The sequence below is a fragment of the Hippoglossus hippoglossus genome, chromosome 12, assembly GCF_009819705.1.
Source record: "Hippoglossus hippoglossus isolate fHipHip1 chromosome 12, fHipHip1.pri, whole genome shotgun sequence".
Classification (NCBI taxonomy): domain Eukaryota; kingdom Metazoa; phylum Chordata; class Actinopteri; order Pleuronectiformes; family Pleuronectidae; genus Hippoglossus; species Hippoglossus hippoglossus.
This window is the reverse complement of record NC_047162.1, coordinates 12,662,993-12,678,140: the sequence shown is the minus strand read 5'-3', so window position 1 is coordinate 12,678,140 and position 15,148 is coordinate 12,662,993. Positions and strand designations below refer to the sequence as shown.

Here is a 15,148-nt window from a genome sequence, read left to right as displayed (position 1 = left end):
AAATAAAATCAAATGTAATATTTTGTACTGTTGGTCAGAGACAACTGCTATTTAAAAGATGTCATCATGGGCACCCATACCTGTCGCTGGCTATTTTCTATTATTTTAGACATTTATATACTAAACAGTTAATAATTTGAGAAACTTGCTGATAATTTCGACAACAATAATTGTCACTTGCAGCCTCGTAGGGAACTTTAATCTGTAATAAATTTCATCATTTTAAATTGTTTTGAAATATCAAGATTTATAAACTTTGGTAAAGGACATTTACAGTAATGAGGTGTGAGACAGTGGAGTTAATTCATGTAAACAGCAACTCTGACTCAGTTATGAGGTGTTTGTTATTGTTTATTGTACCAGTCAGTTTATTTGTATTCAAGCAATTGGGGATCATGTGAATCGTCCATATCTTGGCCTCTAATCAGAAGCAAACTCTCGCCTGCTGTTGGCGTTCAAAGTATTCCCAAACAATTCAACAAAAAAGAAAACGAGCGATTGGTTCACTCCTTCTTCTTCTTCTACAGTGTGTCCAAATAAGGCATGAGGCAAACATTTCATTCTTGAACCAGTGTAGCTTAAACCAACCATATATTACTATAAAATACATAAATATCATAAAATAACTATTTACATCCAACTAGCTTTGCAAACAATCAAAAACCAATATATACACAGGAACCGTAGGCTCTGAAGACACAGGCGTCTTCTCACCATGTCAGTGCAACTGTTGCTTCGCCCCACACCCATTATTTCCTCAACATGAAGTCCATGAGACCTGCCCGACACCAGACTGAAAGTGTAAAACTGAAAATGGATTTAAAATCGGTGTTTTAAAATATGCTGATATCTGTGCTCAAGTGACTCTGTTGACACAATAAAACCAAACATCCACAGGCTGTTGTAGTGTGGTTGTTGAAAACCTGCCTGCTCTCCATCCAATAATTAATAATCAACAAACACAGGGGCATGAGGTCATATTTAACAGCTGAGGTATTCAATAATGTTAAACCCACAAAACCAATCATCAAACAGCAAAATAAAAACACTTCATATCTTTCTTACATTTTCAACTGACTGGGGATTAATGAAAAGGTCCAAATATTAATTCTCAATTACTAAAAATGCTCAGGAAAATGTAATTTTATGAATGGCACTATTGAAGTACATTTTAAGTCTGCGATATATATATATCAACTAAAAATCTTTCACTATACAATCCTACAGAAAGTTATTCTTATGGCAAAGTATACAGAGGGTATGAAAGGTGTCAAAAACGAACACACTTAGAAGTATGGCTTCGTTGTTGTTGTCGAAATGACATAAGTGAGGACCATGGTTCCCTCACTGATAGAACCAGTTATTACAACACTGATAGAACCAGTATAACAAAAAAAAAGCTTTCAAAGTAAACATTTGGCATACCATATAAGTTGGAGGGAGTATGAGGGATGTCCCCGATCACCAAGCAGTGGCATGCTTATCATACCTGACTTTTCTCTAGAGAGGTATAGAAGAGGCTAGAGCAATCGGTTAATTCACGAATGCATGTAAAAGACACTTGAGAACAAAAATGTACAGCATTATTAAGCCAATGATTGCTATATGCACTCAAAAATAAATATTCTCTTCCACAGAAATATTTAAAAGGGGGTTAAAATGAAAGCACATACAGAGAGAAAAACATAACACTGTCCAGCAGGAGTCAGCCTTTTGTCAAGATGTGCTGTTAAACCAACTTTATGTCCCTTGCTAAATCTACACTCAACAGACGACAGTGGCGGAGATGGAAGGAGCTACCTGAAAAGTCAGCTCGGTCGTCTTTTTTCTCGTCACCCTCAGGGAAGGAAAGACAGCTAAAGTGGAGTGACACTCCTTAGAGAACTCGTGGATCTAATTATCATCAATTAAAAGACAGGAGTAATTGGACTAATTCTACAGAGAGAGACCTTCCTCTCAAGCTGGGAGGAGAAGAAGATCTAGGCCTTAATTGGGCAGCGACAGGCGAGGTTCAGAGGGGGAGGACAAAACCCAGAGCTCGGGCCTCTTCTTAAAAATGTGCTTCAGTGGAGGAGAAGAGGCGTCTCATTGCACAGAAATGTTGGCTTTGACAGTCGTTGTAAATTTTGCCTTCAGCAAAAGGTTTAAGCCGTAACAGCAACAACTGCAGTGTCCTTATTTGACAAGCTTCCTGCTTCACATACCAAAAAAAAAAAAATCAAATGTTTTAAAAAAGCTGCCAAACAACCCCGGTCCCCTACCATGACAGGGCCAGGTGAATGTCAGGTAACAGTACCATATATATATATACTTTTTTCTTTCTTAATAAAAATAGTGCCCACTCCGAGGCTAACAATGTCCACGTCAGCCACTGAAAATCCTTGATTAGAGCCCTCTGTTAATGAGACTATTTCACAGTGTAGTGTGAGTGATGGTGTGGATACCTCGTGAGGTACTGAACAGTTTAGTGTGCTCTTGCATGCATATACCGACACAGGTTATGTACAGATGAAGGAGGGAAGTTAACCATCACCGCGAGAAATAAAAGGCAAACTTCTCTTCTCTGAGGCCTGGAGTTCTGTGTGACCAGAGGAGAAAAAAATTGGAACAGTGTGGAAGTAAAAAATAATAAAATTGAAATAAAAGATCTGTAACATTATCAGTGTTAATGGCCTTATAAGGTCACACTCCCTCCAGCCAGGGTTTTTAGCTTTTTTTCCCTTCGGCATATTACTCTCTCCTTCATCCTTTCACCTCAGTCTATCTTGTCTTCTTCTTTGCCGTCTGTTCTCTGCTGATGATACGTTGGTTCAGACGCACAAGATTTCTCTCCACATTCACTGTGACCGTCCACCTGTCCGGACACTTTTGCCCTGGCCCTATGTGCATCAAAACAGCTGACGATAAACTCAGAGTTCTGATAGATGAGCATGCCGGACAGCGTCAACACCACTCCTGCCCAGCTGAGGGCGGACAGTTCGCTGCCGAAGATCAGCTGGGACAACAGCAGGTTCCCCACCACGCTCAGGTTGCCCAGGATGTGCAGGGTGACGGCCGAGGTGAGCGTGATGACGCAGCAGCTGGCCAGGTTGTACATGACTGAGCCCAGGCAGCTGAGCAGGATGAAGACCCACAGGTGGCGGTCGTAATGCATCGGCGACTCCATCAGAGTCCAGTTCTCTAAGGCCAGAGCTGCCACAGTCAAGATGCAGAAGCTAGGAATGGACATCAGGTAGAGCAGGAACACAGAGTTGATTTTCTCCTCCTGAAGTAGGATGCCTGATTTAACAAAGACATATACACAGAAGTTATAAACATGACTGGAATGGAACATTTTTGAGACTTAACCAAACACAAACACACTCTTCTGGTTTTAAGTGATATAACAGAAAGTTACTGTGTTTTTCTAGTCAAAATAACAGCAGCAGACTTCAAAAGGTGAGAGTGAACTCCGAAGTGGACAGATAGCAGGAAATGGAATATGCAAAACTCCTGTTTAAAAAGTGTATTATGCCTTCATGTCTGGACACACCTTTATATGAATATATATATATATATATATATATATATATATATATATATATAAGGTAAAGAGGTGAAGCAGCTCTAACACTGTTCACAGACTGTAAACACAGACTGAGGCATTGACTCCTTTAACCTTTAAACTAAACACGTCTGAAGTGTGTCAGAAAAATAACCTTAGGGGAAACTGTTAACAACAACAAGCGAGAGAGGATTAAAATAGCTCGTTGAAACTTGAGACAACATCGAAGAGCTAGATTGGATCCTCAGGATTGATCTTAAGTGTTGGCCAGGATTAAAAATAAAAGTAATGTGTAGCAACTTTCCTTTGCTGGACCTTGTTTTTAAATTCTGCTCCGAAGAAGGTCATAATCTTTCCTCCATGTTCTTTCTTATTTAGTCTTTGTATTAAATAAAGCAGGTAACCTTCTGAACTCATCTGCTAGTAGCTATAGTAAAGTATTTGGGGATTTAAAATGATAAACCTTTGGTAACAAGCTCTGTACCTCGAGGTCCGAAGTAAGTAGCTCTGAGCGAACACGGATATCTGCTCCTGTATTATGTAACTAATTAAAGAGGGGGCCTCATTATATTTTTAGAAACTCATAGCTCATCTTTCTTCTGACAACTTCAGTGTTATTAAGACTCATGACATTAAAGAGACTAATCCACCGCACAGACGCACATTTTAAATCAACTACGAAAACAAATACTTCCTTGAGAGCGGAGAACATTTGATAAATGAGAAGTGGAGGCAAACCATGTGATATCAATTCAAGAGAGTCTCTTTCCCAGAAAGGTTCACTTCAACTGTGGCCACATCTTCAGTCTCACCATGTTTTCAACCTCTGTCAAGGAGGTCATGGTTTCATCCCTGTCTGTTTGTTTGTCAGCAGGATGACACAAAAACTATACAATGGATTTCCATGAAACTTGGTGGAGGGATGGGACATGGGCCAAGAATGAACGAATTCAATTTTGGGGTGGATTCAGACAAATGGCTGGATCCAGGAGATTTTTAAAAAACTTTCTGCAACGTTGCGAGAATTTTCACAGATTCTCTAGTGAATAACTTATGAATCTTGATGAAAAAAAGTTGGATATTTATGGAGAACAAAAGAGTGTGCAAGTTGGTGTGGCTTGATTGAATTTAAGGGTGTTTGTGGAGGCCTTGACAGAGGTATGCACTCTACTAACAATACTGCACTCCATGGAGTCCTGGGTACATATAATAAACAACAGATAAACTGTCAATGAATTTCAAGATGAAGTCTCTGGGCCACTCAGTTTATTTGGGGATTTTGAAAACCGGGAATAAGTCTGTAACAAAGTAACAAAGAAACTTGAAAAATACGTCACTGAATCTATACTGGCTTCCATGAAGATTGCTGTTAGCAGCTGTAACAAGAAGTTCAGGCCTTCTAAAGACTCCAGTCCCTCAACAAACAAGAGAAGCATTCAGACTCAACTGATCAGCATGCCATTTGGATATGCGGAAACTCTGGCAGTTATACCTCATACGCACATACATATTTTTATTATGTTGCCTAGGCAACCAGAAAGTGTGCAACTGTGACATTCCACCTTAATGCATGGGTGTTACTGGATCCAAGAGTGAATCACCAAAACACTAAAAAGTTCCTTGACCACAGACCGCTGTGGTGTCCGGGGGAAAACACTAAAATATCCTCTGATGTCATGAGGAATTTTTCCAGTTTAAAAATAATTTAAACTACCTCGAAGGATTAGTTTCTACAGTCTGGTGCTGACCTACAAGACAGAAAACAGGGAACTGACACAGTAAAGAGGTACTCACTCTGCTGAATGGACTTGACGCCCCTCAACATGGTTGCAGCAAACACAAAGAAGCAGCCGGTCTGGTCGTACTGGACCTCCCCCATGATGCTGAAGGAGGCTCCCAGGCAGATGGGCATCATGGCTGTGTATTTGAGGATGTGATGCTGCTTGCCCAGTATCAGAGCGGAGATGGCGAGAGTGAAGAGCGGAGTGGTCGTGTAGATCATCTGTGCAAATGACAGCTGGACATGGTTCAGGCCCATGTTCCCGAAGGCGATACTAGCGCAAAATGTCAGACTCAACAGGAACACCTTGCACTTGGCGCTGTTCGTCAGGTCCTGCTCTCCGGCACCTATCTGGTGGATCACCCGCAGCTTGATGAGCCCGTAGTCCACCACTATGGCCGTGAGCATGTGCAGGGCGGACAGCAGCAGCGGGTACCTGAAGTTGTACACGGCGAATATCCATTTGTTGAGGCTGGAGATGGTGGTGCCCGTCACCAGCCACACGATCACAGCTGTCAGCAGATGGAGCATCTCCGCCGGGGGCCGCCTCCCGCCTCTCTCCCGCAGAGTCGCCTCGCATTTGGAGACTCCATCGGCGCTGATCATGTTCGCATCATGGTCCTCCCTGTAAGGCAAACACATGTTGAATCCGCGGCTCTCGCCCCAGACTGGGAGGTAAACATCGCGGGGAGATAACGCTGCCAGGTTCTCCTCCTCGAGGCTGCGCTGCCTTGTTGTTCAGCAAACCTGCATCAACTCAGCGCCGCCCACAGACACGTGTTTCCAGTTTGCATGACGGACTGGTTGTGTAACGAGAGCCCAGGTCGTGCTGGAACAGGAAGAGCAGCACAGAGGAGGGAGATGTTCGGGGCGGGTTGGGCAAATCAAACCAAAACGCGCCTTCCTCTCCACAGATTGGTTATAACCGGTTATAACCCGGGTCCGTTGCGATGGACTGACTGTGACGGTACGATGCACCAAAAACCACCCACAGCAGGGGAGTAAACACCAGGGGGGCAACTCCACCACTGTAACTAAATACCACCGACACCACTGGGTGCAGTTCACTGGAGTTATGGTTTGAACCTCCGCTTTAAATAGCAGCTTACTCCAGGTCCAGAGATCTTGTGCTTCCCTTTTCCCAGAAACGACACAACAACACAGACACGGTGCAGCAGCAGCAGCAGCTCAGACGCGATGTTTTCATTCAGTCACACTTACTGTCAAACGGCGGAGAACAGGCATTTTGTTTTGTTTGCTAAAATTAAAAGAAGGGGTGAGGCAGGTTAGGCTCGGCTGACCTCTGCCGCGGACTGTCACCGAACACCGGGCAGCCGAGCCGCGTTTCTGCTTCGCGCTAACGTTAGCAGCTAGCTCCCGTCAGGTTGCTAACAGATCCAAAACAAGCTGGCCAGCGGCGGCCGTTACTCCCGGTTTGACCCGGTGTTAGCTCCCGTTCAGCGGGCGACACGTTAGCAGTCTCACCGCTGAGCTGCGTCATCTTTACCTTGTTCTCTGACGAGTCCATTGACCGCATTGACGGCAGCATCACCCCCCTCAAGGAACAAGTCTCCGCCGCTCGGTCACCGCGATCATCTGTCAGCCGAGCCGAGCCGAGCCGAGCCGAGCTGGCGCGAACGCGCTTCGCTGTCATTGGCTGGTGCGTTTAAAGAGCCACGACACTTACGAGACGTGCAGCGGAGTTTGGAGCCTCTACCAGACCAGGGATCATCATCATCCAGCGACACAATGTGATGCTGTCATCACACAAGTGGAGGAACAAGCAGCATGTAGCACGATGCTAATGGTTCCCTATAAAAGAGTCAGGACTTAAAGGGATAGTTCACCCCAAAATGAAAAATGCACTCATTATCGACTCACCCCTGTGCCCATGGAGGGCTGGTGAAGTGGTAGAGTCCACAAAACACTTTTGGAGTTTCAGAGGTAAACAGTGATTCCGCCGAATCCAAATACAATTCTTTAAACGTAAAAACGTCATTTATACCATGTTTGAGCCTAAATGTCCTCTAACATTATCAGCCCGGAGTTGTGTTCACGCGCTCTTGCCCAAGGGGTGCAAGGTAGCATCTCTAGTTGCGGTAGCATCGCTGCAAAGCTGCAGTTACTGCCGAGGCGCTAGCTTGTGCGGTGTGTGCGCGGCTCCGGGCTGAGAGTAATAGCGGAAATCTTGGCTAAAAACATGGCGTAAATGATGCCATTTCGAGTTGAATTTGAATGTCGGGGCTTACAGACACCACAGGAGCATTACTGGGGCATTTTATGTTTGTGGACTCAAACCACCTCCATCTGCATAGTGGGAAGTAGATAATGAGTGAATTTTCATTTTTTCAGTGAACTAACCCTTTAAAGTTACATTTCACTAAAGCATCAGCTAACCAGCAAATTGGAGACTTTAGTGCACATGTTCCCAGAATAACTGTCAGAGACATGTGACCCTCAAAAGAATATTTATTTGAGCCACTTCACAAAACAATCACCCACGTGCACATGAATGCAAACTAACTGTAAACTAACCTGTTGCAACTGAAGCTGTCTCGATCAACTCTAGAGTCATGGAGACAAAGAAAATCAGAAGGCTGATGATTATTTGCATGGTTTATTTTAAATTAACTACTTTTTAAAAATCTTTTGGAACATGTATGGATCAAACATGACATTAAGAATTGTTTTTATTGTTGTTTTTATTATGGAAATAATCTTGTGACCCTCCCTCTGGGTCCCGACCCTAGTTTAGGAACCACTGCTTCAGTGCACTGGCTTTACTTACTACGCATTTTCAAGACTTATTAGGGCCCGAGCACCTCCGGTGGGAGGCCCTATTGTATTTTGAAGGATTTTTATTTCCCTTTTGGGGGGTTTTCAGGGCCTAGACATGCTCAAATTCTCACCAAAGTTTGCAGGAAATTCAAAACCCTAAAAAGTATTTGAATTCTGAAGTAATTTGAAATGGGCGTGGCAAAATGGCTCAACAGCGCCATCTAAGGAAAAGCCCCTCAGTTAGCTTTCACCGATCTTCACAAAAATCGAGACACCTGTGTATCATGACCAGACGCACAAAAAAGTCTAGAGGTGCATTGTGAAAAACACAACAGGAAGCCCGCCATTTGGTGAGAATTTGAGCATGTCTAGGCCCTGAAAAAGCCCCAAAAGGGAAATAAAAATCCTTCGAAATACAATAGGGCCTCCCACCGTCGGTGCTTGGGCCCTAACTAGGGCTACGAGCAGCACTGTGCGGGCCTGAGCACTTAAGATCTCGGGACCTGAAGCGGCCGCGGAGAACAGGGACCGGGCGAAGCGGCTCCTTGTTGCGTGCGTTTTGTGCACCGCGGGAAGGATAAACACGTCACTTCCTGCGTCCGTCATGCACCACTGGACCACGCCCACTAATCACGCATTACGGTCCACGCCATCAAGTTAGACCCCATGGTGAAAATTTGATCTAAATCGAATTTAGTTTTAAAACGAGGCTTACCTCCTTTTGGCAGTAGGTGGTGCTATCCCTATCACAATATACAGACTAATAGATCTGTTCAGGTCAAAAACACTCTTTTCTCTCTTCAGATCGTATAAATCTTTCACCAAGACATCAAAGGAATCTAAGAACACTTCAAAGGATTCATTAAGCAAATAATTCTTTGTTGTCAGTTTGCTTTACATTCACAGTTCCGCCCTGATCAGATCCATGTGTCAATATTCACTCATCATTACAGTGCCACCTGCTGGCGACAGGAAGTTACATGTTTTATACTTTGATGCACTGCTCCTGGCTGCTTTACAATATGCAGCTCAAAAGAGCTCAGTCAAGTCATAGGACCATGGTAAGAATTGTGACATTTCCTCAAACCGTGTAAACATTGAGGTGCGGCGAAGGTTCATCCTTCGCCAAAGGAGACAATGTTGTCATAGCTCCACTGTGCATTGTCCTATCACCGCCAAACTTCTGTCTCATGATCAGAGTCAGTAGGTGGCATCATAGCGCCACCTACTGATTCGCCATGAGACAGGAAGTACTTTGTAAATCCACTCTGCATTATCCAACCGGCCCCCAAATTCTGATCTATGCTCACAATCCTGACCTGAACAGCTCCATATATTAATATTAGTGCAGGGTCATAGCGCCACCTACTGATCAGTGTGATAATTAAGTTGTTGTAACATTGTCCAATCGACTTAAAATTGCTCACGCTACATCAGAGCCCCTACTTGAACAGATCTATTAGTCTGTATGTAATAATAGTGATGGCGCCACCTACTGGCAACAGGAAGTAAGCTTTGTTTTACAACTATTATTCGATTTACATACAATTTTCACCGTGTGATCTGCAATTGATACCGTGGACCGTAATGCGCAATTAGCAGGCAAGGATCGACGTCTCGTGACAGACGCAGGAAGTGAAGCGTTTATCCTTCCCGCAGTGCGCAAAATGCATGCAACGTGCAGATTTTCTTTAGTGAATTTTAAAAGTGAGTTAACAGCAGTTTGGAGAAGAAAGAGAAAGTTAAGATTGGTCTTGAGGACGACAGACACTCGGAGCCTTGGAAACGTCTTCTCTGTCATCTGTCCTTGGGGACTTGAAAGATTTGACAGTAAACAACCACACAGTGACAAGTTAATGTTTTTATTTGAGCTCAAAAATGGGATATTTTCTAGGCCTTTGGGCCCAAAAGGTTGAGTTCACATCATGTAGTCCACGTTACAGTTAGCTAGGTGAAGAGGCTTCTCACTACAGAGGTGCTAGAGCACTCTAATACCATGCATAGCTATATATTGTTATGGAAACCTTTGAATTGCTGACACCTGCACGTGAACATGACGTTGTGCTTATTTGTATCATCAACATTTTATTTTCACTGTATCTTATAAACTCATGTTCATCATTTTAATTCCCCAATATCGCAGGAACTGGTATATGATCTGGACTTGATTAAAGATTATGTTTACACAAATAAGAGTTAAAATAGTGACCAGTAATGTGAAATAATACTTTCTTACAGTAATTTTTATTGAGGTGATTCTATTTCTATTATATTCTTGCTATATACAGACCAAATGAACCCAGGTAGTACATGTGCATCATGCCCTATTATACACAACAAGCTGAAAAGTATGAATAAACAGCTTATTATTGTTTATTAAGAGAATGCATATTAACTACTTATGTACAGTGTTTATCAGCACACAAAATCTGAGCTAATGTTCTGCTAAACTTTCTCTTAATTGTTTTCTGGCTCTGGACTGATTTAGAACTATGATTCAACTAAATGGCACTGCTACTATGACATGTGCTGCATAAAACACCTCTCTGACTTGGGAGTATTTTCTTCTCAAGTGTGGTTTTACTATTATAAAAGTTGTAAAGATATAAACCAGCCAATTCTAACTGGTTTAATTAGGGAGAATATGTTTGTTGTCACTTGATATATGATAAACCCTGATATTCTGAGTAAAACAAAAACAAAATTCACCCTGAATAAGTGCCCTCAAAGGAAATCAGTCTGTCCGACTGCTATAATCTGCTCCAAATCTCAGAGAACATGGTTTTGCTACTTTATTACATAATTAAGGCTAAAATTACCATCAAGCACCAAACAGCATTATGATCCCTTGCTGGAGAAAATCCCCCTGGTTTAGCAGATTATACTTCAGTGGAACTCCTATGGTTGAGTCTCTGAGATATTTGAAGTGTTTTAATGCTGCACAAAGAGTCGTGGAAACTGCTGCAGCAGAGGTGCAGGACATTATGTCAATACTATGCGTCAAGCTCCAATAAATTCTGTGCAACTCAGCCTGACTGTCCAAACCCTGGTAAAATGTCCCCTTTAATCCAACCAGAAACAGGTTTGAAATGATGTGCAGCCATACCTGTAAAACAACATGGTCTTGTCATCAGTTGTCCATCCAAAGAGAAAGAGTCTACTTTGGTTTTCATGACAAAGAAGCTGCTCACCAGCCTGCCAGAGCCGACTGTAACTGTAAATCCTTGAAAATACAGTTTGTGCAATTTTAAGAAATAGACTAGTAAAAAAAAAATCTCCAAGGATCAGTTGGATCAGTGAATGAAGTTCTGCTGTGAAAAAATCCTTCTCTGCACATAACAATGCTTCATCCCGCTACGGTCCTTTCAAAGTTTTATGTCTCTGGCACAGCCCAGCGTGAGGAATCGTGTTCCAGCTTCGAGGAGAACAAGACATTCAGTGCTTGTACCAAAACATTTGCAGCATTCCTTGCCCCCTAGGTTATTCCCTTACACACACTCTCACACCAGGAAATGGAAGTTTTCTTTACAGCCTCACATTCACACACACACATAAGGAACTCTCTGCTGAAGTGAGGCCCTGCATTATGAAAACTCAAGCTATAACAGCACGGAATAAAGTAGATCAGTCACTTGGAGTTGGAGCTTTGTGCAGGAAATTCTGCAAGTGCACACACGCACGCACACGCACACATAACTCACAGGGATTCCTCAGATCAGGAGGAACCACTCAGCCGATCTGATGCTGTGGTGAAAGGGAACATTTTGTCTTTTAGAAAATCTCGGGGCATTGGGTCCAGTCCTGTCCGTCTTTGGCTTCCCAGTAGCCGCCCCTGTAGGTGTAAGTATTTTCTCCTGTTGTGTCATCTGTCCTCTTCTGAAACCACAGTGGCTCGTAGCCCTCGATGTCTTGATGCCCTAATGAAACAGAATCAAGTTGTTTTAAGACCTGGCATGAATGTGCACAATGTCCTACTTTCTCCACACTGTGTAAATACTGCACTCTTCATGTGAAAGAACGCTGTCTGGATAAGAAGAGTAAATACTGTCTATGTTCCACCCCAACATATGTTAGGTTCTAAAGTCCAGGGTTTTTCCACTGTCTCCTGTAGATTACGTTGCCATACAACTAAACTACAAAAATACATTGTGCAGCCACCATAACTGGAATCTGGTTAAGTTTGTTATTATCATAATGGGAATATGCTGCTGATCTATGCATTATTCAAGTTGCAAATATGCTGAATATACAAGGTTTATTCTCCATCTTGTCCTATGTTCAAAAATTACACTTGTTTCTGGTTATGTATAGTTGGCTAGTGAAAGATTGTGGTCTGGTTTAAAACCTAAAAACAAAAGCCAGGGATTATGTTTCCTACACAATGTATTTTTTTAAAAGTTATTATTTGTACAGAACCAAAATGATCATCAGCCTCCATTTTTGATTCAAATGGTATCTTATAATGTAATGCAGACAAACAAACTCCAGCCACCGTATACCTAAATTGATCGAACCATCATCTGTCTGTTAATGTAAACTGTATATGAGGTAAAAGGCAAAATCTCTCTCTCTATCTTTCTGGTTCTGGTTTCCTTGTGCTCACCCTCCTCCAGGGCCTGATTGGCTTGCGCGCCACGTTTTTTCCTTTCCACCCTCTGACGCTCCTCCAGTCGCTGCTTCTGGCCATTGGCTTCATCCCACAGGCCTGCCTCCATTAGCCGCTGGTCCTGCCGCAGACGACTGTCAGTGGGTGCAACCCCCTCCTCCTGTTCGTTCAAAGTCAAAGCCAGGGCGGAGAAAAAATGCATGTTCTCTGCATTGTCTCTGGAAGGTGAACGATAGAGGAGAGAACACATTAAGACAAAAGGTCAGATGCAGGTCACAGAGAGGGGGGTGGGTTGAAATGCTGCTCTAATCGTGAAAACGTACGGGAGAGGGTATTTCTTCCAGAGGAGTTTGGGCTGAAGCGTCTGATAAACCGTCTTCTGTTTGCCTTCAGAGCCACCACATCCTTGGCTGCTGTCCACTATTTTGGCACTCTCCATCTTGTCGTCCCAGGTCCCTGAAAGGATATAATGAGCCGTGCCCTCTCTGTCCTCGACCACGCCTGTCACCTGGAGACACCAGAGAAGAAGACGAGCAGGAAGAGACCAGTTACATGTATGGTCTGACCTCCAGGTACTGGCAGTTTCACAGCAGTACTATTTCTCTAATTTCACTCTTCCAGATGTTGTGTCCGCTTGAAATATTTAATAATTCTGCAGATTGGACCATATCAAACAGGAGAAAAGCTTTAGAGAGTGAATATATTATCAGGGTACTGCTCCTTATTAGCTGATGACTCAATAACTAACAAAGATGGCTGTCAGAAGGAAAAGGTAGAAGGAACGTACTTTCCGTGGGACATCTCTGGAGAAGTAGCTGTAGGGGGAGAATTTGAGACGGCAGGTGTCCTTGGTGGTGGTGTTCACAATGTCAATGTCCCCCGACTGCCAACAGCAACAGACAGGAAGACAGTAAGAAAAATAGAGGAAGACCTAGATGACTTTTTGGAAGATCTATATAATAAGTTTGTACTGCTCTGACATAAACTCAAAGTCAGAAACTGGTTGTGTTCTTTTGGCCAATTAAAATAAGGAATTATTCGAGGGGAACAAACCTGATCGATCCAAAGTTTTCCCACAATAATGTTGTGCACCGTTGAGGTCACTTTGCTCCACACATAGTGGTTTCCACTTGAGTGGAACTGCAGGTGAATGTTTCCTACAGTGAACAGAATGAAGACACACATTACTTGATTGTGGCAAATTATTCATGTGCTTACCAATGTTTTGGGTGTAGTTACAGATCATATCTGGTTTGTAGTTGCGTCTTTGTATTCAATGAATTACAGCACTTATAGTTTAATGGTAAGTGTGCAGAGCAGTCGAGAAGAGACAGGTTATCCTGACCTGCAGGATCATAAAGTACTGAGGAGGCAATTTCAGTAGAAGCTTGTCGAGACCAATTGTCGAGACATGTACACTATTGTTCCACTGGAGAACCAGCACCTCTGATAATTAGGGGGGTTTCCTAGCAACCGCTAGAGTGATGACTCACCAATATTGTAGAACTAGACCACACAGACAATTTCCTGTGTAGCTGCACCAATCAATAACATTGCATGAGTCTAGCAGGAGCATGGAGTGAGGGGGTCAAAATCACATGTCAGAGAGGAGATTCTGGATCTGTAGACTCTAAGCGTGTCTGATTTGTTCGGTGTTCTCTGCGTGTCTTTGATTTGTTTCATACACACCGAGAAGTGAATGTTTGATGGAATAGAAGGAGACTGTTCACTGATTGTCAAAGTGACAGTGCTACAGTGCGTTTGAAGTTCTTACCTAATGGCACGACAGAAATATATTTCCCACGGAACTTGCTGTCGATAGTGATGTGTTGCCAAAGCGTCCATCCCTTCTGTGACGTCACATGGTGGGCGGCGGCTGGTGGGTGGTGACTCACCTGAGAGTAAATGGCATCAGCTGGTGTCAGCAGAGGCAATAGACACATCCTATCGTATTTATATTCCTGTTTGTAGTTTTTTTCCCCTCACCTGTTCACAAACGGAGCGGTAACCATACTCCTCCAGTCGGTCCAGCTCGTAGGTCTCCCCCAGCAGAGGGTTGAAGGGCTTGGCTGTGCGATGGACTGTGGTGGAGTACGAGGAGACAGAAAAGGCCGCCACCAGGCACATCTGCTCCAGGGTGGAGTCGCAGCGAGCTGCTCGGTCCAGAAGATCGCTGTACTCCAGATCCTCGCTCAGACGCTGCAGCATCGACAGCGGCTCATTGAAGTTTACCTGCAATCGAACAGACACAAAAGGTTTCTTGTAAATAATCCAAAAGATTCCATATGAATACCTGTTAACTCAAATCCACATGTGATAACTACAATTACCCCCTGTGTTTGTATGCCCCCGATAACCAGGGGAGTTTCAGTCTACATTATTTATTTTCCAGACTCACATCAGGTCACCATGACCTTTGACCACTGAAATCAAATCAGCT

The 15,148-nt window shown here is 43.3% G+C and overlaps 2 protein-coding genes across 5 annotated transcripts in view; both read right to left on the bottom strand.

The window, feature by feature from the left end:
- Positions 1 to 333: 333 nt before the first annotated feature.
- Positions 334 to 15,148, bottom strand: part of slc35e4 (solute carrier family 35 member E4) — a 27,314-nt gene continuing 12,499 nt past the window's right edge. Inside the window, exons 1-3 of one of the 4 annotated variants that reach the window (XM_034602503.1) lie at positions 6,832 to 7,156; positions 5,339 to 5,949; positions 341 to 3,279 (exon numbers count right to left, since the gene is read on the bottom strand). In XM_034602503.1, coding sequence (XP_034458394.1) covers positions 2,756 to 3,279; positions 5,339 to 5,930 — 1,116 coding nt within the window. In that variant the 5' untranslated portion in view covers positions 5,931 to 5,949; positions 6,832 to 7,156 and the 3' untranslated portion in view covers positions 341 to 2,755. Of the gene's footprint in view, positions 3,280 to 5,338; positions 5,967 to 6,809; positions 7,162 to 11,208; positions 11,799 to 15,148 lie in introns of those variants that run through there. The other 3 variants (XM_034602502.1, XM_034602504.1, XM_034602501.1) reach the window with 3 other exon arrangements.
- LOC117771759 (oxysterol-binding protein 2-like) overlaps positions 9,944 to 15,148 on the bottom strand; it is a 12,867-nt gene continuing 7,662 nt past the window's right edge. The window contains exons 8-14 of the mRNA XM_034602491.1: positions 14,695 to 14,940; positions 14,483 to 14,603; positions 13,762 to 13,865; positions 13,496 to 13,591; positions 13,032 to 13,216; positions 12,706 to 12,926; positions 9,944 to 12,019 (exon numbers count right to left, since the gene is read on the bottom strand). Of these exons, the coding sequence (XP_034458382.1) occupies positions 11,874 to 12,019; positions 12,706 to 12,926; positions 13,032 to 13,216; positions 13,496 to 13,591; positions 13,762 to 13,865; positions 14,483 to 14,603; positions 14,695 to 14,940 (1,119 nt within the window). The 3' untranslated portion in view covers positions 9,944 to 11,873. The remainder of the gene's footprint in view (positions 12,020 to 12,705; positions 12,927 to 13,031; positions 13,217 to 13,495; positions 13,592 to 13,761; positions 13,866 to 14,482; positions 14,604 to 14,694; positions 14,941 to 15,148) is intronic.